Genomic DNA, 25,817 nt, shown 5'->3' on the forward strand with positions numbered 1-25,817 from the left:
ACAGAAAAAAATTAAGAAAACTCGTCGCCAAATGTTGCAAGTGCCTTGAAATAGAAATAAATTGAGGCTGGCCAAGCAGGATTCCTGTGAAAAAGTTCTTTAATTTGCCTCAAAATAGGAGCTCACAACCAGCATGACATGAGCACAGGTAACAAGGAGAAAACTGGCCAACCGATGTCACACTTACATTTTCAAAACCGGTTGTGCCATTCAAAATACAACATGTTGCCTGCACACGAGCCATCAGCTTCAACAACCAGGAAACAAACTGAAACTCACGAGATTCTCATCAGAGACAACACACGCTATTGAAAATAAACAGAACGTGCTGCTGCAGAGAACCTAATGATGTAAGCATGCAGCAGACGTCAGCACGAGCAGAGCTCATGCTGTGACAGCTGAACTACAACAACAGTAACACCTATACAACACCTGCTTGTGGATGACGTGGAGAGGATGTGAGTTTATTTATTGTGTACATCGTTTGTAAGAGGAGACAAAAAGAACACACTACATTTGTGCATCTGAAAGGAATTCAAAATGCATTTCATTTACTGCAATGCACGTTCGTCTGAAAGAGAGCTCTGCGCTGCCCACACAGTTACTTGGCACCAAACGCAACCACTGTGACTAAAAGAGCAAACAGTGAGCACCTGTGACTGAACCCGGCCACACCCAACACCTAACATCACATTACTCAACGCCCTTTAATCTGCAGGAAATCAGACACACGCAATGATGGCCGCTCCCAAAATCCATGCTTATCCGTGGACAACTCGGCGACAAAGCCTGGAAAATGGAATCAAAGCATCTAAGACCAACGGGGCCTGCAGACCAGCTGCCAACCACAAACCAGAAAGTTTTATTTCCGATACAAGGTCAATAGGTATGATAAATGAGCACTGCAACTCCATAATGTCGGCAGGTCTGCACGAATGTTATAGACACTTCAGCTACAGTCTTGGAAAGGCAGGTAAAGACAGCATCATTAGGCAGCGAAAGGAAGAAAAGAGGCTTAAGGGCAATGGCTGTGGGTTCAAATAAACTTAAAGTATGCTTACAATCCTGGCCCCGGCTCCTATCCTCCCCAGAAGCAATGAGTCTAACGCCGCGAAGGCCGGGCTGGAACTAGGAACGTGGCACTGATGTAATCTGAAAGAGACTCGTCATAGTTCTTTCAAAGTCTTATCATCACAGGCATCTCAGGGCTCATCCCCCGAAAAGAGCATGCCCGCAGGGAGAATATGTTCCTCTCCAGAGATAGTCCCACACCCAGTCAAGCTAGGTCCAGTGGTTCCGGGCCCGTAAAGTTTGGGGTGGAAATTTCTGTCTGCGTGGTACCTTCTGGGGTGCACTGGGATTAGATTGTGCTTCATCCTAAATGGTTTTCAGATGTAGTTTGCAGGTCTATCTTTGAGACCCAGCGGAACTGCATCCATCTTCTGCAAAGAATGACTGACATCAAACAGCCATATTGTGGATATTAAAGGCCATGTAGATTTCACAAAGGTACCGCCTGTCCTCACCAAATTGTGCATGTCGAGGTGAGGTTCCTTTATTTGTGGGTTCCTTTACTTTCCCCTGAGGAATTACTCTGGTGAAGGTGAATCTAGCAGACAGATGGGTTACTTCCAGGAGCCTAAGATTTCAAGAAAAGATGAACTCCTTTCCTCGCCCCTTCTCTTTTGCTTCCTATGGCACGGGCAGCGTGATTGCGATGCTGGTATGTTATGCTGCACATTTTTTGTAAAGCACAGCCTTCTCCAATTATGTGTCTCACGTTATTGCAGCTGTCATCTTCGGGTGGTACTTTTAGCCTTGGAGAGGGGTGTGAGCTGCCTTTGTGTTGTGAGTAGTTCGCTTGGTCAGTGCTGCAAATACCAAGGCTGGTTATAACCTCCCACCCAACCTGTGCACATTAATACTTGACTGTGGTTGGTGGTGGATTTTTAAGTTTCCTCTGTCCAATATTTGTACGAGTGTATGATGTTCCCAAGTATATTGTAAGTTGTTGGTAACCCCATCGCTGGTTGCTTTGGAGTTGGACTGTGGGCCTTGCAACATTCTTCTCAACCAGCATTGGTTTCAACTGGCCATGTTGTTCATGGGGGTTCACCAGCAACTTATTGTGCACATGCTTGTATTTGAATAGTCCAGATGATATCTGTTGCTGCTGTTGTCTATTATGCAGCCCACGGAAGATTAATCATGTATTTCTTACCATTATAAAATCTTTGTTTCAAATCCAAGGTTTCCATGTGGTAGTTCCTGGAATGGTAGGAACAGGATCAGTGGAAAAGGAAGGGGATGAGGTGTGATGTGTTAGGCTGATGCCAGAGGGAGGAGTGTAACATCAGCATAGCAAGAGTGTAGGGGCAGGTGTGTGGGGATGACATCAGGAATTTATATTGAGTGGAGAAGCAGATGTGTTTAGGGTGACATGTCCGCAGTCACAAGTTTCTCTTTGTGTCTGTCTCCCCATGTATATTCCTCCCGGTGTCCCTGTCTTCCCAGTGTCTTCTAACGATTGTGTCGCCCAGAATTTGCATCTCCCAGAATCTGTCATTTTTTATCTTTCTTGTACTGTTTATTACTCCTATTGTCTGTGTCTTCCCTCAATCAATCAATCAATCAAGGATTTGCAAAGCGCTGCTAATCACCCATAGGGTCTCAATGTGCTGAATGAAGCGTGCTGCTCAAGGTCTTGAGGTCCTTCCTGAACTGCTTCAGTGATGCAGTCTGTCTGAGCTTGAGGGGAAGTGTGTTCCATGTCCGGGCTGCTAGGTAGGAGAAGGATCTTCCTCCTGCTGTACTTTTCCAGATCTTGGGGACAGCTGCCAGGGCAAGTTACGAGGAACGGAGACGTCTGTTGGGTACATATCAGGTGAGGCGGTGTTGAGGTATGCTGGTCCTGTGTTGTGCAGTGCCTTGAAGGTGTGGATCAGGAGTTTGTATGTGAAGCGCTTGTTGACTGGGAGCCAGTGTAGGTCTCTGAGGTGGGAGGAGATTCGGCTGTGTCAGGGATGTCCAGGATGAGTCTGGATGCTGCATTTTGGACTCGTAGTCTTGATTGAAGTTTCTTGGTAATGACAACAGAGAGTGCATTGCCTTAGTCCAGTTTGCTGGTGATGAGTGCGTGGGTGACCGTCTTCCTCGTGACCGGGGAAATCTATTTGAAAATCGTCCACAGGAGACAGAGGGTGTGGAATCTTGATGAGGAGACGGCGTTAACTTGTCAGGTCATCAATAGAGTGGATTCCAGGATGATGCCCATGTTGCTTGCATGGTCTGTGGGGGCGGGGATGTTACCCAGTGCGGTGGGCCACCAGGAGTTGTTCCAAGCAGAAGAGATGGAGCCGATCAAGAGGCTCTCTGTCTTGTCCAAATTGAGCTTGAGGCAGCTGGCCTCCATCCAGGCGGTGACTGCTCTCATTCCATTGTGGAAATTCCTCTTGGCTTGTGTAGAGTCCTCGGACAGGGAGAGGATCTGTTGGGTGTCGTCAGCATAGTAGACTATGTTTAGCTCGTGTTGTATGGTGATCTTGGGGAGTGCGGCCACGTAGACGTTGAAAAGGGTCGGGCTGAGTAAGAATCCTTGGAGCACTCCGCAGCAAGTGTCTTAAGGTTAAGATGTGAATGGTGGTAGTCTAACCTTTTGTGTTGTTCCGGTGAGGAAGGACCTGATCCAGTTCAGGGCTTTGTCTCGGATGCCAACGTTGTGCAGTCTGTCGCAGAGGGTGGAGTGGGAGACTGTGTCAAATGCAGCGGAGAGGTCGAGGAGGATGAGTGTGGCAGTGCCTCTGTGGTCCAATATGATGCATATGTCATCAGTGGCTTCTTAGAGTGAGGTTTCGGTGCTGTGGTTCCTTCTGAAACTGGACTGGGAAGGGCCCAGGATATGGTGTCTTGAGAAAGTCAGTGAGTTGCTGGTTGACAACCTTCTCTGTGACTTTGGCTGGGAAAGGGAGCAAAGAGATGGATCTGTAGTTCTTCAGCTCCCCAGGGTCAGCAGTGGGTTTCTTGAGTAGCAGGCTGATTTCAGGGTGTTTCCAGTTTGAGGGGAATGTAGCAGTCTTAAAGGATAGGTTGATGATTCGGCAGAGTTCTGGTGCTATGGAGGCGCTAGTCAGATTGAGGATGTGATGAGGGCATGGATCCGAGGGTGCTCCCGAGTGGATGGAGTTCGTCAGTCTTTGGGGTGTCTTCTATGGTGATGGGGTCCAGGAGTTCAGTATCTGGTGGGGTGCAAGGTCCGTGGTGGTGAGCAGTGCTGGGGGGGTTTGGTTCCTGAAGCCTCAATCAATCAATCAATCAGTATTTATAAAGTGCAGCTACTCACCCGTGAGGGTCCCAAGTTGCGGGGGGGGGGGACAAGAGGAGGAGAGGGGCCTCATCCGAAGAGCCACGTCTTGAGGTTCTTCCTGAAGATGGTGAGCGACAGGCCTTGTCGGGGGGGCTGTTCCAGCTCTTTGCTGCAGTGTAGGTAAAAGATTGTCCTCTGGCAGTGTTTTTTTGGATGCGAGGGACGGTGACTAGGGCCACCTGGGTGGAGCAGAGGGATCTGGCGGGGGTGTGGAAGGAGACGCAGTGGATCAGGTAGGCTGGTCCTGTGTAGTGTATGGCCTTGTACGTGTAGGTGAGAAGCTTGAAGGTGATTCGCTTCTCAACCAGTAGCCAATGGAGGGTCCTCAGGTGTTGGGACATGTGTTCTCGGCGAGGGAGGTTCAGAATGAATCTGGCGGCGGCGTTCTGGATGAGTTGAAGCTTTTTGATGTTCATAGTTGAGGGCTTTGCCGTAGTTAAGCCTGCTCATAACTAAGACGTGGGTCACTGTCCTGCGACATTCAGCTGGGATCCATCTGAAGATCTTCCGGAGTTTAAGAAGTGTATGCCAGCAGGTGGAGGTAACAGAGTTTACCTGGCGGATCATGGATAGGGAGGAGTCAAGGATGATTCCTACTTTGCGGGCATGCTCTGTCGGCGCTGAGAGATGTGGGCCACCATGAGTCTTCCCAATCTGAGGTGGCATTTCTGAAGATCATGAGCTCCGTCTTGTCGGAGTTGAGCTTGAGGCAGCTTTCTCTCATCCAGGTGGCTTTCTCTCATCCAGGTGACTGCTTCCATTCCTGAGTGAAAGTTCCTTTTGGCTGTGTCCGGGTCTTCGGTGAGGGACATGATGAGTTGTGTGTCATCCTCATCTGACATGATGTTCATACCGTGGCTTCTGACGATGGAAACAAGAGGGGCCATGTATACGTTGAACAGTGTGGGACTCAATGAGGATCTTTTGTATGTGTCCTGGATCTTACGGTGAAAGAAGGTGTCTCTTCTTCTACCAATGTCACCCCACATTTCCCTAGGTCTTTGTTTCCTCGAGCTTCTGCCTTCCCATATCTTTCTCTCCACATGCTTACCATTGAGTCTCCATGTATGTGACTTCCCCAGAAATTTCCTGTGCCTTCAAGTGCCTTCCCAGTTAGTGCACATATCATAGGCGCAGGCACCATATAGGGTAGGTGCCGTAAGTTGTGGGTGCCACTGTGTAGTTACAATGAATACTGCAGTGCAGGGCAGGTGCTAGATTATGCAGATGTCAATAGTTGCAGTGAAAGTGCCTTAAGAGCTGATGCCAGTGGTTGCAGGTGCCTTGGGCGCTGATGCCAGTGGTTGCAGGTGCCGTGGATTCTGATGTCAGTTGGTGCTGATGCCAGCAGTTGCAGGTCCCTTGGGTGCTAATGCCAGTGGTTGCAGGTGCCCTGGGAGCTGATGCCAGTGGTTGCAGGTGCTATACAATAGGTCATAAATATAAATACAGAGGGAATTACAGGTCATGAATACACAGAAATTTGCTGGGCAGTGGCATATCAAGGTTGCTATGGGACCTAATGCAAGCAAGGAAAACAGATTCCCAGTGTTTAATGTGTGAAAAAAGCAAGTGCCAGGGCCGTTCTCGGAGGCCACTACAGCTTGCATCGCTCATTGTCCCCACCAGTGCTGCCATGACAGGACCAACACAACTACTAACCATTGCATCCGTACAAGTTTGACAATTCAGACTGTGAGCCACAGGTATTATTCTTTTTTAATGTATATTGACTTATTGAACACACATGTTGTACTATCTAAGAATTAGGCAGACAACACCACCATGTCGTGGACTGTCACTAGAGCCGGTGCTGACAATTGAGTGCCAGTGCTGAGCACCGGAAACCATCTGCTGAAATTAAGAGCTACAGATTCCCCATCCAAAGGTTTTTATGAAATACTGCTATAATCATGGTGCGATGGGCTCCTCAGACTGCTGAGTCCTTGTGCTACTGTACCTGCTGCAATGTTGATAGCCACGCCTTGGGTACAGGGTTCTGCACTGGGATCCACTGGAGGAGATCATGTAGTTGGAAAGCCTATGCATGCAGATCTCTGAGAGGCTCTAGGCTGCACCAGGAGGTGCTGGGTACAATGGAGACTGGAGTCAGACTGTAGGGCAGTGCTTCTTAACTGTGGTCCTTGGACCTACTCGGGGGATCCATAACTGTTTAGACAATTGACTAATATTAGCATATTAATAAAATATACGTACATAAAAGAGCAAGATGTACATTAACATTTTCAAAAAGCTCTGTGAAGTTGTAATCCGAAATTGAAGCTAAAATTCAGATTGGTACATTTAGCTTGATTGGTGAATGCTTGGTGGCCTCAACTGAGGCACTGATGTGCTGCACCACAAAGAGAGCATTCACCAGGAGCAAAAAAGACGAAGAGAAAGGCTAGTCTAGCATATCGCTATATCTTTTAGAAATAAAACCGCATTTTAAAAAGCTCCTAGTTTTGCATTAAAATAAAACATTCGACTTTAGTATATTTTTTGTTTGTGAATAAATTTGAACATGTCATAATTTGGGTGCTTGTTTGACGTAGTCTGTATATTGTTTTGAGGTTCTAATCGTATAAATGTACTAGGCCAGGGTCCCGAAATGCATTGAATGGTATGCAGATACTGGGAGATGTCTGGGGTTCTGGGAAGCTCAAGAAGAAGTAGCCTGCTGTGGCACGTGCTCGAAGTCACGGGGAGATGCAGGGATATCCTGGGGTGCAGGGTTACACTTGGTGCACTCATGAGACTCATCATAACTTCACTGTCCAGATGACAAAGCATTTCTTCTTGCAGTCCATGTCTGCAGGCCTTTGCAGCTTCTAAGTGCACTGAGCTACATCTCCATTCTCTGGTCTTGTGTCATAAAATCTCAGCATAAGCCTCCATTTTGGGCACGCCAAATTAGGCCTTTGGGACACATTCAACATGTCATTATCGTTCATTTCAACTAAACACCCATTTTTCTATATCAGGCAACACAAGTCTGCTACAAGCTACGCAGTATCTACATTTCAGGGTTTGAGAGTAGACATAAAAGATATACATGTAGTTTGAGTTGACATATCGTCATCATGCTAGTTTAGATTGTTTATATCTCGGACTATTGGAAAGCCCACCAACATATGCTAAAAGTCAGTGGCCAACCCTATGTAAACTCCTTGGATTGATCACTGAATTCAAGAGGCCTTCACACCAGGTTATCATGAGAGATGCTGCCAGTCTGTCGTAGAATGCACTCTTCTGCCAGGAGCCATACAGGAATGAGAGAAGCTGAACTCAGATTATCGTGTGCTTTCTTTCTGGGGGAACACTCTTTCCAGGCCGAGGTATGATAACCACAGCTGACCTGCTGTGAACAGGTATGCAGTGCGCGGGGCTCCAAGGAACTTTAGAGGCAAGTTATCTACTCCATGTTCTCACAGTGTAGCACACCGAAGTAGTTTTAGAGTGGTAAACTGCGAAGACCATTCTAGTTATGTTCAAACTGTTGATGATAATCTCTCTGCTAGGCACATGCGTAAGTACCATTTAAATTATATTCTGTGTGGTTATTACTCATGTACTAACCAACAGGATGAGACCATTGAAATAAAATCCCTTTAAAATATTTATAGTGTCTTTTCTTAGTGCAGAGCTTCGGTCTAATATTTTAAAGAATGAAATCGGGTTTCAATTACCACTGCACCCCTGAAGCCTTTACAGTACTGTTCGTATCCCAGGAAGCTTGGACCCCACACCAGCAGGTATGCTCAGTGGGATGTGTGGGGCTACAGTAATCTGGACCGGGTGGTCAAGCGATGGTTCCCTGAACTCAGTGCCTGCACCAGTGGATAGGGAGGCCAATCCTTGTGGACCCGGGCCAGAGTCTAATCTAACACAATACTTGAACGTTAAATGCAGGCCTAATGTGCAGCACTTTAGTAATTGCACAACCGTTACCCTGGGGTAGGATGTATGGGGGGGGCAGATATCCATTGATTAGCCCTGTCCCTGTGTGTGGAGGCTGCTGAGAGGAGCATACAGTGATGCAGGGCTGGATAAGGAAAGGGATGGATAAGGAAATGAGCGGGTACCAAGGCTTGAGTCTTTTGTGCTTGAATTCTAATCAAGTTGTCTGATGAGCTCTTTGCGTGTGACTTAACCTGTGATTGGCTTCCATGCGTGCCTTGTGTGTGACCGAAGAAACCTCAAAGTTTAACTGAATAGCCTTTAGAAATATTTGCTTGCATCTTGCTTAGAATGGAAAGAGCACTGATACCGAAGTGAACTGGACGCACTTGTTATAAATGCAAAAGACTTTGCATGCTTTCCATGCATTACAGCATCCCATAGCTCCGAAATGTATGACCAATCCTGCGCCTCAATGAACTGATTTGTTTATTCTACCATCTCATCCATACTCCCTCTGCTGAAAAACTCGTTAACTCCCAATGACCTAACTTCCTGTGACAGAGGCTTATACCTTAACCTATGATAATGAGATTTGTGCTCTTCATATTGCTACTGTTAATATGATCAATGAGCCATTTGCTATCTGGTGCACTGGTATCAATGCATTAATGCTTGATGATGCTGAACGTGTTCTATTTTAGTGGGAAACTATGTTATCACTTACTGTCGCCTTATCTGTCCCTCAATATCTACCTATAGAGTGCATTACTTGTAATCCTCTCCAACACCTGACCAATAGTGAGCTGAAACAATCAGGTTTATTATTTGACTCAGAAATCTAGTTTGGGTAGTGCAAGTTTTGAAAGACATGTAATAAATAAAATATAGGAGAGAGACACCCAAGTTAACTCATTCGGAGAACTCACAAGCAGTTTAATTTTACACAGAGCCACCAGATAACAAGGGGGAAAAAATGATGGAATGGAAGGGAAGGGAACTTCAAAAGAGAGCAGCAGCCGTAAAATCAAAGAGAACTGCCGTTATGGAAGAGAGACGAGCCATGTTTTGAGTTGCTTCTGAAAGGCAGCAAAGGAATCAAGACTCACAATGTGGGTGGGCAGAGTGTTCCATAATTTGGCAGCAGCTACAAAAAAGAAGCGGCCGCCCGGTCTAGCTTACCGAAATCTTGGTATAGTCACCTTCCTAAGGGAAGATGACCCAAGATGTCTTTTTGGGGTGTACCAATGAAAAGCTGTTCTTAGAGGAAAAGACCTTGAATGACATTGAATACATTTGAGGCGTTTACTTACCCCTCACTCCTCCGGTTTAAATCTAAACTACATAAGTACTAAGTAGGCACTGAAGGTGGGGTAAACAGAAGAGACACCCCTATATACCTCGGAACCTGGTGGGAGGAAAGGCGGCTGCTCCTAAACCCTCTGACATCCCTGGTAATAAGGAGAAACATTGTCTTTGGGATGCCCTACTCTCTCGATTGGGTAACACTGAGGTGGCCTTAAAGTCTCTGGGTAGGACGCATAAAGGGGAGGATGTAGAAAGGTCACTGGCTAATGGATCCACTGGATGAACACATCAGGATGGTATGCTGCAGGTGTTGGTCATGGTTGAAAGAGGGAGAGTCAGCAACCAAGCGTGGTCATTGAGAGTTGGGGTCAGCGAGATTCACAAGCAAGGGGAAGGGGGAAGACAGAATGACAGAGGAAAGTGGCCTGGGACCAGGTTTGCCACTTGGCAGTGGTTTGACAGCCACTGCCCGTGCTTTTAGTCCAGGCCAGTAGAAATATTCAGGCAGACTAAGAAATCTAATACTGTTACTCTTCTGGAATATAAACAATAAAGCTATAAACGCATAACTAAATGACTTAGAAAGTATTTGGGAGCTGGCTAAATCGTTTTAAAATAATTATTAGAGCAAACAGAGGATTAATAACCAAAGTAAAAAATAATCCTGACATTTTACACAAATTGTTCTTCAAGAGCTTTGGCTGGCCCAGAATGGCAAAAGTATTTCCGTGGCTGGTATTTGTTTCTAAGAAAGGTGTCAACCCTACCTGAGACCCGAGGCAGGAGAGAGTCCATGTGCAGGAGTGCAAACAGGGTTGGAGGGATCAGGAAGGTGGGAGGAATGGATGTTAACGGTGGAGAGCTTCAACCAGAGAGAGCACGGCCCTGAGACATACATCAGGAGAAACCAGAATGTAGACGTTTGCCACAGCAGAAGCAGCAGGGAAAACCCAGGACCAGGTGCAGGGCGTCAGGGGTGTTTTATAAATTGTATAGGTCCCCATGAGGAGAACTGATGGAAGAGGACAGACTTCAGCTAGATTCTTCACAGGCCTGCAAGGAGGATGAAGGAGAGGAACGGCAGAAAGGACTGGGCTTTCAAAGGACTACAACATCTTCAGGCACTGGAGGAAACTGAGGGGGCACAGCAGCACCGAGGACAAAGTACAATAATATCCAGACCCCCTACAAGCACATAAGATCCATCACTGATCATATCCCTGCTTGCATATAGGGCCTATCACTGCTCATACTGCCATTCCTACACCAACCTGTGACTCCCACGCGTCAACTAGGCAGGACATTCTCATGTGTGAAGCAATGTGCTGAAATGGAAACAGCACACCCTACACCAGTGGTCTTCAAAATATATTAATGCACCGCCCCCGTGAAAAAAAAATCACTGGGGCCCCCATCAACATTTTCCCCAATTATTTTTATTAAACTGGCAATGTTTAAATCGGTCTAGACTTATTTAAACATTGCAGGTAGGCTCTGTTACCGATTTAAAATTGCAATCAAATACATAATTGGCAAACATTATTCTGGTCATGTGGGCTTTAATAACGTGTAAAAGTGTCCACAGTGTCATTATTAGAAGTGGGAGTGGGGGTTGAAGAATATTTGAAATCCCTTCCCTTTTGACACCTTCTCCCAGCCAGAATATAAATGACAAAAGACGTTATTGATGGCCCATTATAGAGTGTAATGCTTCCTTTGGCCAGAGGCTGGCGCCCCCCGGGATCACTTGAGGCCCCCCTGGGAGGCCACCCCTCAGTTTGAAGACCCCTTCCCTTCACAATCCTGGTCAAATTCGAGCCTCACATATTAGCCAGGGGACAAATCCCTAGTATTTGGATTTCTCTGGTATGCCTGGAGAGCAATTTAGCTTGAAATTAAGAATTAAACGTGGGATCAACTTGAGTATATATGTGTCCAAGTCAAATACCAAGTGAACGGACCTCGGAATTAGACTCAATCACCTGAAACCTAGCTGTGAGGAAGAGAAAGTCGACTGAGGATGAGGAAAACAATATTCTGCCTAAGTATCATCCATCACCTGGCGGATGCATTGGGAAAGATCCCTCAGAGAGAGGGATCGAGTCCTGCCCTGGAGTCACGTTTGCCTTGGCCAACAAGTTGTCTTTTTGAATTAAGACTGGCTGGCAGGGCACGGCAGGTACAAACTACTAACGACTGGGACAGTAGTTTCTCATGTCAGTTTAGTTTGCTAAGTGCTCTGATTTCTGATAAAGGCCGTCTACACTCTTACTCCTTGACTAACAGATACTTCATTTATGCCACATTTTACATTTCTTTGATCCATTGTTCTAAGGTTAGCCAAGGATTTTTCAGATTCTTAAAGTAATTCTGTTGATCCCCATAAGTGCTGTATAAAACTCTTAGGGGTGTATTTACAAGCCACTTGCCCCCCTTAGCTCTGTCATAGCATAATTGTTTTTTATGCTGTGGCAGCGCTAAACAGTGGTGCAGTACATGCTTTGCAAACCCTTGCACCACATAATACATGTGCCAGGTATAATGTGTGCAAGGGGGGGCATTACCCCGTAGGGAGCCCCAAAAAATGGCAAAGTGAAATTTCCATATTTCACTGTACCATTCTAGCATCACTTTTTAATACCTGTTCAGGACAGGCACTAAAGTGACGCTAAGCTATTTCCTGAGCTTTGCAGGACTAGCGTCAACATTTTTGGCATTTGTCCAGCAAAGAGTCACAATAGCAAGTTTTGATGCTATTGTGCAAACATGCGCTATGGTGTGCTGTATTGGAGAGTGCTACCATGGTGTCGTTAGGGGGGTGCAGGGCAACGCAAGGAAACTGGTGTATCTGAGCCGATGCGCCAGTTCCTTGTAAATATGCCCCATAGGGGCTCTTAAACAAGCCCCTTGAGCCATATTTGAAGAGTGATGTTAAGTCACTTTCTGTGGCTTAATGCTGGCTTGCAAATATGGGCTCCCCAATGCAGTTTTCTGTGGCAGAGGGGCGTGCAATGGGTGTTGTGGGCGTACCCATGCAACACCCATTGCTTTTTGACGTTACCCTAGATTTATGAGTATTCGTAAACCTGAGGCAGTGCCAAAAACTAACGCCACCCCAGGGGTGGCATCAGCATTGCGCAACGAGGAGAACTACCTTTATTTCTCCTTGTTTTTGCTCTTTCAATGTGTGCTGCATTCTGAAGCACACACAGAAAGAGCAAAACGCCATGGGTGATTGTTTATGTGCAGGAAGGAGTCCCTTCCTGCACATAAACAATCATTAAATATTTGACGATTTACTACTTCGATGTGTGTTGCATTCTGCAGCATACATAGAAGTAACAATTCGCCATTATTGATTGTTTACATGCAGGAAGGGACACCTTCCTGCACATAAACAATAATTCCCTGAAACGCAGGCACCCTTGCACTATGGTGTAAGGTTGCCTGCGTTGGTGCTAGGCAGCTAAGTTTAGCACCAGCGGAAACACAGGAGTGCACTGTAGTTTCGTAAATACGGCTCATCCCTGAGTTTCTGAAGTGATGCACTATGGTGCTGCCAATTTTGGCGCAGCGCCGCGCTGCTCCACTTTCTTATAAATCTGGCCCTTAGATTGTATTCTCAATATAGCTCTTGCCTTGAAAAACTTCTACACACCAGCATTCATTTCAAAGTGGACTCTGTTCCACTACCAACCACATTCTACAAAGAGGTGGACTTACACTAAGCTTTCACAAAGGAGCACTCAAAGAGCACATGAATGTAAATCGTACGGGGAGATGTAGCTGCCAGAATCTACTATCGTGATTTAGGTTAAGCCATTAGATTTTCAGAGGAGTGCAGTATGCCGTCAACGCACTCGTTGCCAGGGCCTTAGATGGCTGTGATCTTTTAGAGCTCTTGTCTGAGCCCCCATTTGCTTGTCTCACTCCTAGGCTCTGAAGAGGCAATGTAGATGGTAGGCTGTGGATGGTCTGAGAGCTCACAGGAGCATGTAGAGTGGAAACTGGCTGTGGAGAGAAGGGATCTACAAGAGAGCTGTGCTCCCTCTGGCTTGTTTGTGGTGCCATGGTAGTGAGTGCAGTCACTGGAGCAGATAGTCATTTTTCACCAAGTGGGAGATCAGGGGCCCCTTTAGTGATCATTAGGCCCTTCTGTGTACACTAGTGAGCGTAGTAGAACACAGAGATTAACAGTATTGCAACATACCCGGAGCATCACCAGATATCACAAGGACCTAGGAGGAGGCTGGTGGGCGGAGAGCAAACCAGAGGAATGTTTCTTCTTCCCGACGACGGATGGGCTGCAGCACACACTGCACCACGGCTGGTGCTCAAGTCTGGTACAACGCATCGAGGAAACGAACAGACGGCAGCCGTAGATTGCTCCTTTTGACAGATGCTTTCCATTGACTGTACCTCTAACCCTACTAAAGATGCGGAAAGGACACTAGAAGACGTGCTTCTTTTGGCTTTTTTAATTGGCTTTTTCCTATTAGTAGTAGCCATGACTGTGAGGAGGAATGGCACGGATTACTTTTTTGCACCACGTAGTCCAGTCCCTAAAGGTTTCATGAAAAGAGGTGCAGCCACACTTACTTTTCTCCACAGGTTTCTTCCTACAGTTGTGTAAGTATTGTGGTCATTTAGCCATGGATGTCTGAACAGGAGCTTAGCCTTATTGTACATATGCATGGCTACGTAAGAGCAGCGTGTGCTTTCTCTTATACTCCCTAGGTGGTCTTCATCATGCTTTACACAGGTCTTTTTGGTAGCCACCAAAATGGAGGTTTCATTGGAGTTGGTGTAAAAGTAAATATGGCATGGCGTGTATCATTAAAATTGTGTCATATGCCTTAAAATAAGGAAGGCTCCATCTCCCCTGACTAAATAATACCTTCAGTTACTGAGTAACAATGGGAGACGTCTTCCTAGGCTTGTCTACAGGCTCTAAAGTGATGTAATTATTGCAAATACATCTTGTTCGGAGGCTGGTCACAGAATATAGCTACTTAGCTATGCTGACAATATCAACTTTCTCCCAGAAGATCAGAATTGGTGCAATTCTTTGTTCCACAGCTATTGTGAATTCCCATACGATCATGGAGGTAACACATTCTCCCTATGGAACCTATACCAGTCCATCATGGCTGCTGCACAGCCTGCTGTTTCGTGTCAGGTTTTTCCTGTTTCATTGCTATAAAAACATTCATGAGCTGTTGCTAATTGAGTCACAGCTCCTCCACTTTGCTTCTCTGAAGGGGTGGTTTATGTCTGCCAGAATTCTTTCCTGCACTGCAGTCTCTGCTTCACAGTCGCCTCTACCTCCATCTTGGTTTTGGCTGCTCTGGGCTAACTATCTTTTTTTGTCGCTCTAGTTCAATACTTGCTAATATGATAAAATATCATGTATCTCTTGCCATTACATAGGGACGCGCAAGTTATCGATTTGTGTCTTGTGAACTGTTAACCTACATTACAACTTGTCAAGTGCGGTCTTTCATTACTTCGAAGGATATATTGGCGATGAATTCAATCTCAGTAATTGGACCCGCGAAGCAGCAGTATAATCACTGAAATGCCATGCTCCCTCAGGTTATTGGACCAGATCCAGTATTTTGCCTTTGTAGGTTGAAAGGTCTTATTTTTTTTTTTTTTTGCTTCTAGTAATTTAATTCAAAGTGCAGAACCCATTTCAAATAATTAAATGAAGTCTTCAAGGCAGCAGGGCATTTTCTTTATCACAGTGTAAAGTACCTGAGTTATGTTTGGCCCGTTGAAGGTATAAAGTAGGTTTTCTACGTGGCCAATCAGCAGAGTGGAAGCCCCATACCTTCATTAAAGATAATAGTGTTTTTAGGTCACATGCAATTACTTGATAGGACACAAAACGTATTATTAAAGGGCCCAGCCGTCTAAAAGTTGACATTAATTAGGAATGGGTTCCCCGCTATTTTTCCTGGGTAGCAGACATCAAGGCCTTTAATTCATTAAAAGATTGCATCACTCCTTAATTAAAAAAATAAATTCACATACTTCGAAAGATGACACCTGCATGTTTGCAAACATCTGCCAGTTCAACGGGCCATCAGACCTTATCCCTACATGCCAATAATTATCTTACTAGAAAGATGCCACTTAAAAACGCTAAACCACACAATTTCAGCAAACAGCTTCGCTCCCCATAGCTAAATGGTGAAAAGTACTCACAGGGTCGGGGGCATGTTGCTAGGCGCACCTCCCATCTGGGGCATGTCAGCTGTGGTTCCTGGTCCTGCAAGAGAAAAGAAGCCACTGTCAGACAGTCACCGCCAGATGGCGTTTGCATGGCTCTCTAAGCGCAACCAACGACTGATTCTTTCACTTTGACATATTTAGACAATTTCGTTTTATTTTTAGAACGCGTCTGCAACCTACATCCACGTCAAATGCAAAACAAGAACTCCGTAGTGTGACAGTCTTTTTTCAGTTATTTGTGAGGTCCCTGTAAGGCAAAATCACACTGAGCGCGAGGAAAAAGGTGTAGAAGAACAGATGCTGCTGCTGCATTAAGATAGGAAGATCACTCATTTAAATATAACATTCCAAAACCGGTTTGCCATGTCTAACCATCATTCCCTCATGTCGCGTGCCACCATGTCCAGAACCGCAATGTCTCTTGCTTATCCAACCACAGCGCTGGATGGACCATCATGCTTTCTCATCAGGGTCCCATATCTACATATCTTCGTATGGGCCAGGTTTCCCACATAGCCCCCTCTGGGTCCCTATCAGATGTGCATGGTTCATTCAAGTGCCTTGAAGCCTACAAGCCCCACCACTGAATTCAGAACAGATGTTTGTACTTAGAACTCCAGCAAATGTTCTAGATCTCACTTTGGTCTGCGTCCTCCAAAGCAACTGAAGTGCTTGAATCCAATAAACAACATTATTACTTAGATGTTTATATAAACACGACCAAGTCAACCTCCTGCTTTATTTCAGGAATATGCACCTCAAAGAAGCTCACATGTGCAGCAGTGGCACCAAAACCAATACGTTGTACATTGCATTTGACCCTGGAAGCCAAACCTAAATTATGCTCTACTGCAAAACTATTCAGTTATATAGCATAACATGCAAACTGTAAGTATCATTGTTGTTAGATTGGAATTGGGCAGTAGTTGGCTTGAACTAATTTAGATGTCTGCACGAAGAGGATCCATACAGAAGTCTTGGTCAAAGTGGTGTTGAATCTCTCTCCTTTTAGACCATTCTGCAGCATTCACATACCGTAGGGCCCTTCATCAACATCTGTAGAACTGAGAGAATGGTGGAAATGTATTGATATTGTTTATTGTATTGTACTCAAGCACTGCAATTCCCCGTCTTAATCCTGAAAAACAGTTTGGTGCAGTGGAGGATCCCACAAGCAGTGGTGGCTGGACAACTGAAAGTGGTGGGGAAAACAAACTTACTGGCAAACTGGCACTGACAGAAACCAGCAATACTTTTAGGATCAGTGCCAAAGCTCTCAATCGTGGCTCCTTACAAGCAGTGTTTATACCGAGCCATGACTGAGAGTTCTTCAGAGGCTGAAGACAGTGCTGGTTTCTCACAATGCCTACCAGTGGGTCAAAAAGGTGCCGACTCACACTCGAGGAAAATTCAATAAAAACACTTGCATGCAGTACACACAAAGTAAATTGTTGATATGAACTACATTAATGTTTTAAAATTAAAATGTACACGTCCAGTTTTACGGCTTGATAATTGGGCTAGCCTTTTTCCAAGCGCTTTTAATACACAAACACGACCCTGTCTGTTTTACATCTTCCTCCCCCACCCCATCTTGAACCACAAAAGACATCCGATGCAACTCATTTGGAACAATCATCTAACCTCACGAGCAACCCTTATAGCAGGTTGGTGGGTGAGATGTGTACTTATTCAGAACAGCACTGAATTTAGGCGGGGAAGTCTTCATTTTTTTAGCCCCAAAAAGTTGTATTATTTTATCTAGCTGCACATATTTAAAGCACTCCATTATCGTATCGCCTCAGCTCTATGTGATTTTCTCTCATTATACCTTCCTGCTTTTATAAACCACCCTGGGGTATCCCTTTATAAACCACTTTTATCTCGGCCAGATTCAGTCTACTACTTGGTTGAAGGAAATGGAAAAAAAACAACTCACAACATTCATGATGTGGTGAAATGAACACAAAGGGTCAAAACTCTACTTCTTTCTGTTAAAATTGTGTCATCTGCTAATGAAAGCTAGATGTATGTTTTTAGGTCGAACATAGCAGCGCACATGCGCTGCGTTTCTGACATGTTGGTATGTATCTGGGCTTTTAGCAACGCCCACCTCACGCCCATCACTATCACTCATTAGTGGGCTAGCCCTTCAAAAATCCTTTGATGACATTGGTAAATGGTTTATGTTTATCCCTCCGTGGGGAGGTTTTGTTACCGCCTTGGCTATCAACCCTTGTTACGTGGCTAATTGCACTTTTGCCAATAAGTTTAACTGCGAGTTAACTTCTTTTTCCTTTTGTGTCTCTCCTTATCGCTGATGTTCATGGCGGCTGTAGCGATGTTAATCGGCTCGCTTATATGAAACTGTTTTACTTTTGATTTTCAAGTTATGTGGCAAGAAAAGTCTGGTTAGAAGTTTACAAAGCTAATAGCTCTAACTCGAGCAAATGAGAGACCCATTGCATTGTAAACGCTTGTTTATTTCTATGTTCAGACAATATATTCCTAAAAGAACCTGCGTTTGTAGTCCCATGCTTTCATAAAGGGATAGCTTGGGAGTGAGTGGGGCCTAATTCAGAATTTCATATCCAGTGGTGGTGGTCACTCTGTTAGGCTTCTGCTCATCACTTTTCAGAATATCTGCATCCATTCAACATTTAGGTGACTCCTGATGATGTTGGTATTCTTATCATTTTTACAGATGTTTTTTGGATTCCCAGAAGAGGTCTGATGTATATTACATTTGGATCGATAGAATCTGCAAAGTTGTATTCCGGGCACCATTGCAAAAGGTGAAAAACAATTGCCTACATATTCATTCTAGGTCAACACATTGTCTCTGGGGGCTTCAGAAAGGAATTTTGCCTATGTCAACAAAGGCATGTCATAATGCATGAAGCAGACAAAAGAACCAGTACTGGGCCATAACAAGCAAGAAAATCCTAACATTCAGGAATCTCAAACGAAAATCCTAACAGTAGAGGAATCAAGTCCATTACTAGAGCTAGCAGAACAGAATAAGGAGAAGGTAGCCTCTTAATACACCCAGGACGTGGTCCAAACAATCCTCAGTTGTGTTCATTGGACCTAGAAAGAGAGGGTCAGGCTGCAGCTCTGATCAGTGAATTCCTTGGACGTAGAATGCTTGGCATGGAAACCACACTGGTGGTGTACTTATTGAGAGATGACTTTGATGTCACAGGATGCATTTAGAACTCTGCTGAAGGAAAATCTAACCATACTGCTTGAAGATAACATTGAAAGTACTGATGATGGCTGGCTCATCTGAGAAATATAATATATTTACTGAATGCAGGAACGCAACAGAAGACAATAGAATTCTTTACCTTTTGAAATATGAAACACACCAAAACTACTATAGTTCCCATGGAAATTATATCATTGTTTTTCCTCAACGTAACACAAAAGCAGACTACTGTGGTGCTCTCGAGACACTAAAAAATTAAAAATTTCAAATGACTTCTTGAACATGAAGTGCTGCTAAAATATACTTTTTAAATGAGTGAAAATATATACCAGCGACGTTGAAGGACTTCAAAAACTGTGCCAATACAGACGGATTAGAAAGTTACTCTCCTTGTGCACCTGACTCTCCAACAGTAACGAGTACGGGCAGTCAAGGCGTAATCAAGTATGTGATAGTAGGTTTGGAAATCAGGAACAATTTTACACAGTTATCTAAAAACTGAAAACTAAATATCCTACCAGAATTATATATTTATGAAGGAAATGGTCTTTACACATAGAAAAAGTATCTTAGTGTAAAATATAAACAACCAAATTCACCTTTTTTAGAAGAGGGGAGTGGGGATAATGACCCCCAACATGTTAATTATGCTTATTCAGCAAGATGTTTAAAGTCAAATACCGTGGGTTTCTCTGAACATTAGTTATTTCCTATCCTTCATTTCATATGTCTCCTAATATGACTTTGTTTGCAGTCACCAGTTAAGTAGTACAGTGTATCAACTATGCCATAATAGGCCTGTCCTAGGCCTAGATTTTCGGCATCCTTTGCTGCAAGTATGGGATCTTAGTATGTTTGTGAATTATAGAAATCCCAAAAATATATACAACTCCGAAAAACAAAAACTCTACTACTCAAAAGTGATCTGGGATTTACACTGGCATAACCGGTATAGTTTTAGGGTGCCCTAAGGTGTATAGGTAAAGAACAGGTTACTTACCTTCAGGCGGTGCATTATCTAGTAGAGACAATATCTAGCCGCAGATTCCTTACCTTTGAATTTCCCAGGCATCAGACTGGAACCAGAAGATGTTTGCGTGAGTGGTACCCCAGCACGCCGGTAGGTGGTGTTGATTGGCTCAATGCAGCGGCAGTGTCTGTGCCGGAAGTGGCAGCGCGGTCACCTATATAGGCACCGACTTGGCAAGCTGACATCAGTTACTTTTTCACAATTCTTTTTCCTATGTAGGTGACTGCGACTCCACTTCTAGCGCGGACGATGCCACCAACGCAATCTGGAGCCAATCAGTGGTACCTACCTGCGCACAGGGGTACTGCTCTTGAAAATTCTTCCAGATCTAGAATTCAAAGGTAAGAAACCTGCGGCCAGATGCCTCTATCAGATAATCCAGTTTGCAATTAATGGACCGGCGGGGTCTAATAGTTGTTGATCTGGAGTTACTAACCACAGATCAATGGGAAAGCAGTTACAGCTCCAACTCCAAAGTAACACTGAAGCAGGGTGACAGCTGATCCTAGAAATGCACCAGCACCCACAGTAGCTCCCCAGGTGTACAAGCTTCAGGTACCCATTTCGCAGGAACAGCTGACTGTGGTGAATATTTTTCAATGACTCACCGGTTTCCACATGCATTTGTGTAACTACGATTTAATGAATCAATCAGTCAGAGTATTTGTAAGAGGATTTTGGTGAAAAAAGCATCACAATGTGTACGTCATGTCCCATTTGAATTAGGTGATAATGCTCACCACATATAGATTATGATCTCCAAGGTATCAGATTTCAAAAGATGTAATATTTATCTAATCTCCAGACGGGCCACACGTAATGAGGGCCTTCGGGGTGAATTATGGAGTTCGAAATGGAGGCTGTCAGCTAAAGTAGAACACCTCCTTTTTAGGTGTGCTGAGACCTATTGATCTGATTAAACTTATATGCCTAATATACTTACGTGTGGGTGTTTCAGCCAGCCCTCTTCATCCATTGGTCTGTTATTCTGTCACACACTGTTTTCTTCCTCCAGCTAACGCATACAGCATGGTTTAGGGGCTCTGGCCATGTCAGTGATTAGCTAACTTCACTGAGAGTGAGGACACTCTGCCCTGTCACAAGCAGCACATCCACACATAAAGTACTTCTCTGACTTGTCAAGGACTATTTTGGCAAGGTGCACTTTTTGAGACGGCAACATAATTCTGCTTTCAGCTATTTTTTTCTGATTGATGAGGACCCACTACCTTTGCCAACAATATAGATTTGCGAAAACCCTGAAAAAAAAAATGAAAAAAACATTGATACAACAATAAGGTTGGTGGATAATTCCAGATCTTTAGGGCTAGGACAGCCCCCCACCCCCCCCCCACCCCTGGGTGGAAGGGAAAGATGGTTAGTAATGCAGATTTCAAGACTCCAGAAACCTGGGAGTAAAAATGTTAATCTGTCTTCGGGGAGGTGCTTTCTGCTTCCCTCCCCCCTTCAGCTTTGAAAACGGGTGTAAAGTCCCTACAGTAATATGTGATGGGTGATGGAGTTGATAAAAATAATTTGTTATCATTGGGTCCTTTATGGAGGGGCATCTCAAAGTGCATGGTCCTGCGGAGATCTTCGTGTGGTGGACTGCTGTTCGTGCTGTGGCACCTTCATAAAAAAGATGTAAACCACTAAGCTGTGCATAAGGACATCTCGAAGGCACTTTGCTGCTACTGACTCACCGAGGGGGGCTTTGTGTGGTTGGTGGGGACGGTTCTGCTCGTTGATAGAAGTTTTAGGATGCATACCATCATCACCCAAGTAGAATTTGCGGGAGGAAGGATGACCGGGGGTAAAACGCATTGAAGGGGGATATATTCTGATTCTGCATATAGTGCGTACACTGGGTATATTTGACTGCCTACAAAGACAGGCCCAACGAAAGGCCTGGCCCACAGGCGTCGATGAAAATAAAAATACGTTTTGCTGAATGTATCTCTGGTGTTGATGAGGAATACATCCCTAACCAACCGCTGCGAGTGGGCGAGGTTAGCTGCTGAAATACTTTAACCACAATTCCACTGCAACAGTTGTTAGTGAGGTTTTCGCTCCTCGGGCCGTTCGTCAGTGCCCTGAAATGACTCGAGCAGCGCTCTGCCTTCCGCTATCCCTCCGGTAAACAAAAGGCGCAGTGAAAACAGCCACGGTGGTCATAAGCAAAGAGGCCTCATCTAATTTGGCTGCCTAAATATTGACTCAGGGTTCACTTGTAACCCGGCTGGAAAAGGCTGAGAGCGATCTTTTTGCTTTGGAAATTTGTGACTTATTTGCAGAGCTGGTACCGTGTGGCATGCTGGGAAAAGGAGACACAATAACAGCGATGCGCACATCTGCTTATAAACATCAAAAGCCGCCGACACAGCAAATCATTAATTCGCAGGATATGACTTAAATAACAGACACACATTCTGAAGAAAATTCTGCCTCTTTCATAGCTTTATGTAATTGTTGTTGATTGACATCAATTGTAATTTAAAGTTAAGTGATAGTATTTCTCCTTGGCTTCCTTGAATGTAGATGATGAACAAGTTACTTACCTTCAGTAACACATTATCTGGTAGAGACAATATCTAGCTGCATGTTCCCTACCTTTAAATTTCCCAGGTGTCAGACTGGATCGGGAAACTTTTGCGTGAGCAGTACCCCTGTGCGCCGTCAGGTGGCTTCGTTCGGTTCCGTGTGTTGTCAGCATCATTGGCGCCAGAAGTGATGTTGTGGTCACCGAAATAGGTGCCAACCAGGTGCGCGGATGCCAGTTACTTTTCACAACTTTCAACACCAGAAGCGCAGGGCCATGAAGTGAACTGAGGAGTGTGTCCAAACTAGGGTCCTGAAAGGGGATCAACCATAGCCCTTGGAATCTGTATGCAGAGCAGGGAGGCATGGGGGGTCTGTAAGGACTCTGCAGCTAGATATTGTCTCGATCAGATAATGCGTTACCAAATGTGTTCATCTGATAGAGACTTCTGGCTTCAGATTGTTTACCTTTAAATAGATATCCAAGCTATACCATCCTGGCAGTGGGATGTGGACAAATTTAACTAGACTAAAACATCCTGTAGGACCAAACTGGCAAAATGCCCATCTGTGGAACTGATTGTTCAGGCAGTAGTTGGTGAAAAGCATGTGCAGGGACGCCCATGTTGCTGTCTGGCAGATGTGCAGGACTGGAACTCCATGGCCTAACGCTGTGGTTGCAGCCTGTCCTCTGATAGAATGGGCCCTTAAGCTCTCAGGAGGCTGCGTTTTAGCAAGGGCATAGTACATCTTTATACAGAGAATAACCCAGCACAAACCGGTTCATTTCTATACTACTATGCCCTGTAGCTCCTATACTATACTTTTAGCTCTTACATAACCGACAAAGAGTTAGTCGTCCACCGGTAACACTTTTGTGCGACCAAGGTAGAATGACAATGCTCTTTTTGGGTCCAGACTTGGAGTTGCTCCTCTTCTTTAGAGGGATGTGGAGGAGCATAAAAAATGGGCAGGGTGACAGACTGTCCCAAATGGAATGGAGGTCACCACTTTCGGGAGGAAAGAGGCTAGGGTGGGAAGCAGCACTTTCTCTGGGAACACAATAAGCTAGGGAGGCTTCGATGATAAAGCCTTCAGCTCACTCACCCTCTGGGCAGATGTTATTGCCACTATGAAGGCTGTCTTGATTGTAAGCAGTCTGGGGTGACAACTGTTTAGTGGCTGAAAGGGAGCACACATGAGGTACGCGAGAACTAGGTTCAGGTTCCACTGAGGCATGATAAAGGGTTTCGTAGGAAACATATGTACAAGCCCTTTCAGAAACCTATGTACATGGGACTTAAATAAAGAGGGTTGGTCAGGCAGCTGCAGGAAGGCGGACAGAGCAGAGAGTTAAATCTTGACAGGGCTCAGAGCAAATCCCTGCTGAGCAAGGGTAAGAATAAACAGATGAAGAATATCAGAAAGAGAGGCAGGAAGATTGTGAGTAGACTTATCTGTACAATACTTTACACATTTTTGCCAATGGCAGGAGCATATAGTATGGCCACCAAGATAACTTTAAAGACTTTGGGATTAAGGTAAAAAGCTATCAACTGTCGCCGCTCAATCACCACGCAAGGAGACGGACAGTTGACAGGTTCGGTGGAGGACTCTCCCCTGCTGCTGTGACAGAAGATCCTCTCGAAGGGGCAGACTGATCAGAGGATTGATACTCATTTTTAGAAGCTTGGGATACCAGATTCTCCATGCCCAGTCCGGAGACACAAGAATGACTTGGCCCTGGTCATTCATTTAGGCAGATGTGGTATGGGAGGAAAGGTGTTCAAGAGGATAGGAGGCCTGAGCTCCACTCGCAACAAAAGCATCTCTGAGCGATTGCCACCTTGGAACCTCCAATACTCAATACTCCCGACATTGCACTTTGTCTTCAGAGGTGAACATATCTAACCAAAGCTCTCCCCACTACTGAAAGAGTCCTTGTGCCATCTCCCAGTGGAGATACCACTTGTGTTTCACTAGGCATTGACGGCTGATTTTGTCTGCCCTGGCGTTCAGACAACCTGCCAGGTGTTGAACCACCAGGATTATGCCCTGGTGTTCCAGCCATGTTCAGAGACACATGTCCTCTTGACAAAAGGTTCACGACCCCACCCTGCTTGTTGCAGTACCACATGGCAGTGGTGTTGTCCATGAATACCTGCACTAACTTTCCCTTGACAGATGGAAGAAATGCTTTTAACGCTAGCTGAATTGCCTAGAGCTCCAGCAAGTTTATGTGCAGTTCAGATTCCACCAGAGACCGCAGTCCTCTGATCTCCACCTCTCCCAGATGGCCACCCCATCCCAGGAGTGACACGTCTGTCAGTACGGTCAGATCTTGTTGGGGAAGGGAGAAGGGTCTGCCTTTGAGCCAATCGCGGTTCGTAAGCCACCACTGCAGGCCTTTTGCAGTTCCCTCCAAGATCTGGACCACGTCAAAAAGATTCTCCTGATGCTGCACCCACTGGAACTTCAGGTCCCACTGCACAGCCCGTATATGACACATGGCATGATATACCAGCAGGATGCAGGAGGCCATGAGGCCCTGCAGCTTCAGAATCATTCTCACTGAAATACAGGATAGAGGCTGAAACATCAGTATCATAACCTGAATATCCTGGACTTGCTGCTCGGGAGAGGGCCCGAAACTGTGCTGTGTCCTGAACAGCTCTAGTGAAATGGAACCTCTGAGAAGGAGTCAGGTGTGACGTCGGCACATTTATAGTGAACCCCAGAGAAAGTAGGCGGTACACCATAGTCTTCAGGTGGGAGTCAACAGTCTGGGGCGAGGCCACCTTCAACAGCCAATCGTCGAGGTATGGGAAGTCTGAAATCTCTCACCCGCGCAGATGAGCCGCGATCACCACCATCACCTTGGTAAACACTTGAGGGGCGCTGGTAAGGCCAAAGTTAGCACAGTGAACTGAAAGAGCATGTGGACTACCTTGAACCGCAGGTAACGTCTGTGGGCAGGCAGGATGGGGATGTGAAAATACATATCCCGCAAATCTAAAATTACCAGCCAGTCTCCCTGGTCTAGGGCAGACAAGACCTGAGCAAAGTGAGCATCTTGAATTTCTCCTTTCTGAGAATGAGACTGGTGGTCCTGTGGTCTAGAATAGGACGTAGAACCTTGTTTTTTTTTTTAGTATTGGAAAGTAGCGGAATTAACAACCACTGCCTACTTCTGATATCAGAACCCTTTCTATAGCCCCCTTGGCCAGGAG

At 45.2% G+C, this 25,817-nt stretch overlaps 1 protein-coding gene across 1 annotated transcript in view; it reads right to left on the reverse strand.

Moving 5' to 3' along the window:
- LOC138282815 (transient receptor potential channel pyrexia-like) overlaps nt 1-25,817 on the reverse strand; it is a 1,013,831-nt gene that overhangs the window by 66,453 nt on the left and 921,561 nt on the right. Inside the window, exon 21 of the mRNA XM_069220730.1 lies at nt 15,782-15,845. Within this exon, the coding sequence (XP_069076831.1) occupies nt 15,782-15,845 (64 nt within the window). The remainder of the gene's footprint in view (nt 1-15,781; nt 15,846-25,817) is intronic.

This window comes from Pleurodeles waltl, chromosome 2_2 (genome assembly GCF_031143425.1).
Source record: "Pleurodeles waltl isolate 20211129_DDA chromosome 2_2, aPleWal1.hap1.20221129, whole genome shotgun sequence".
NCBI classification, from domain to species: domain Eukaryota; kingdom Metazoa; phylum Chordata; class Amphibia; order Caudata; family Salamandridae; genus Pleurodeles; species Pleurodeles waltl.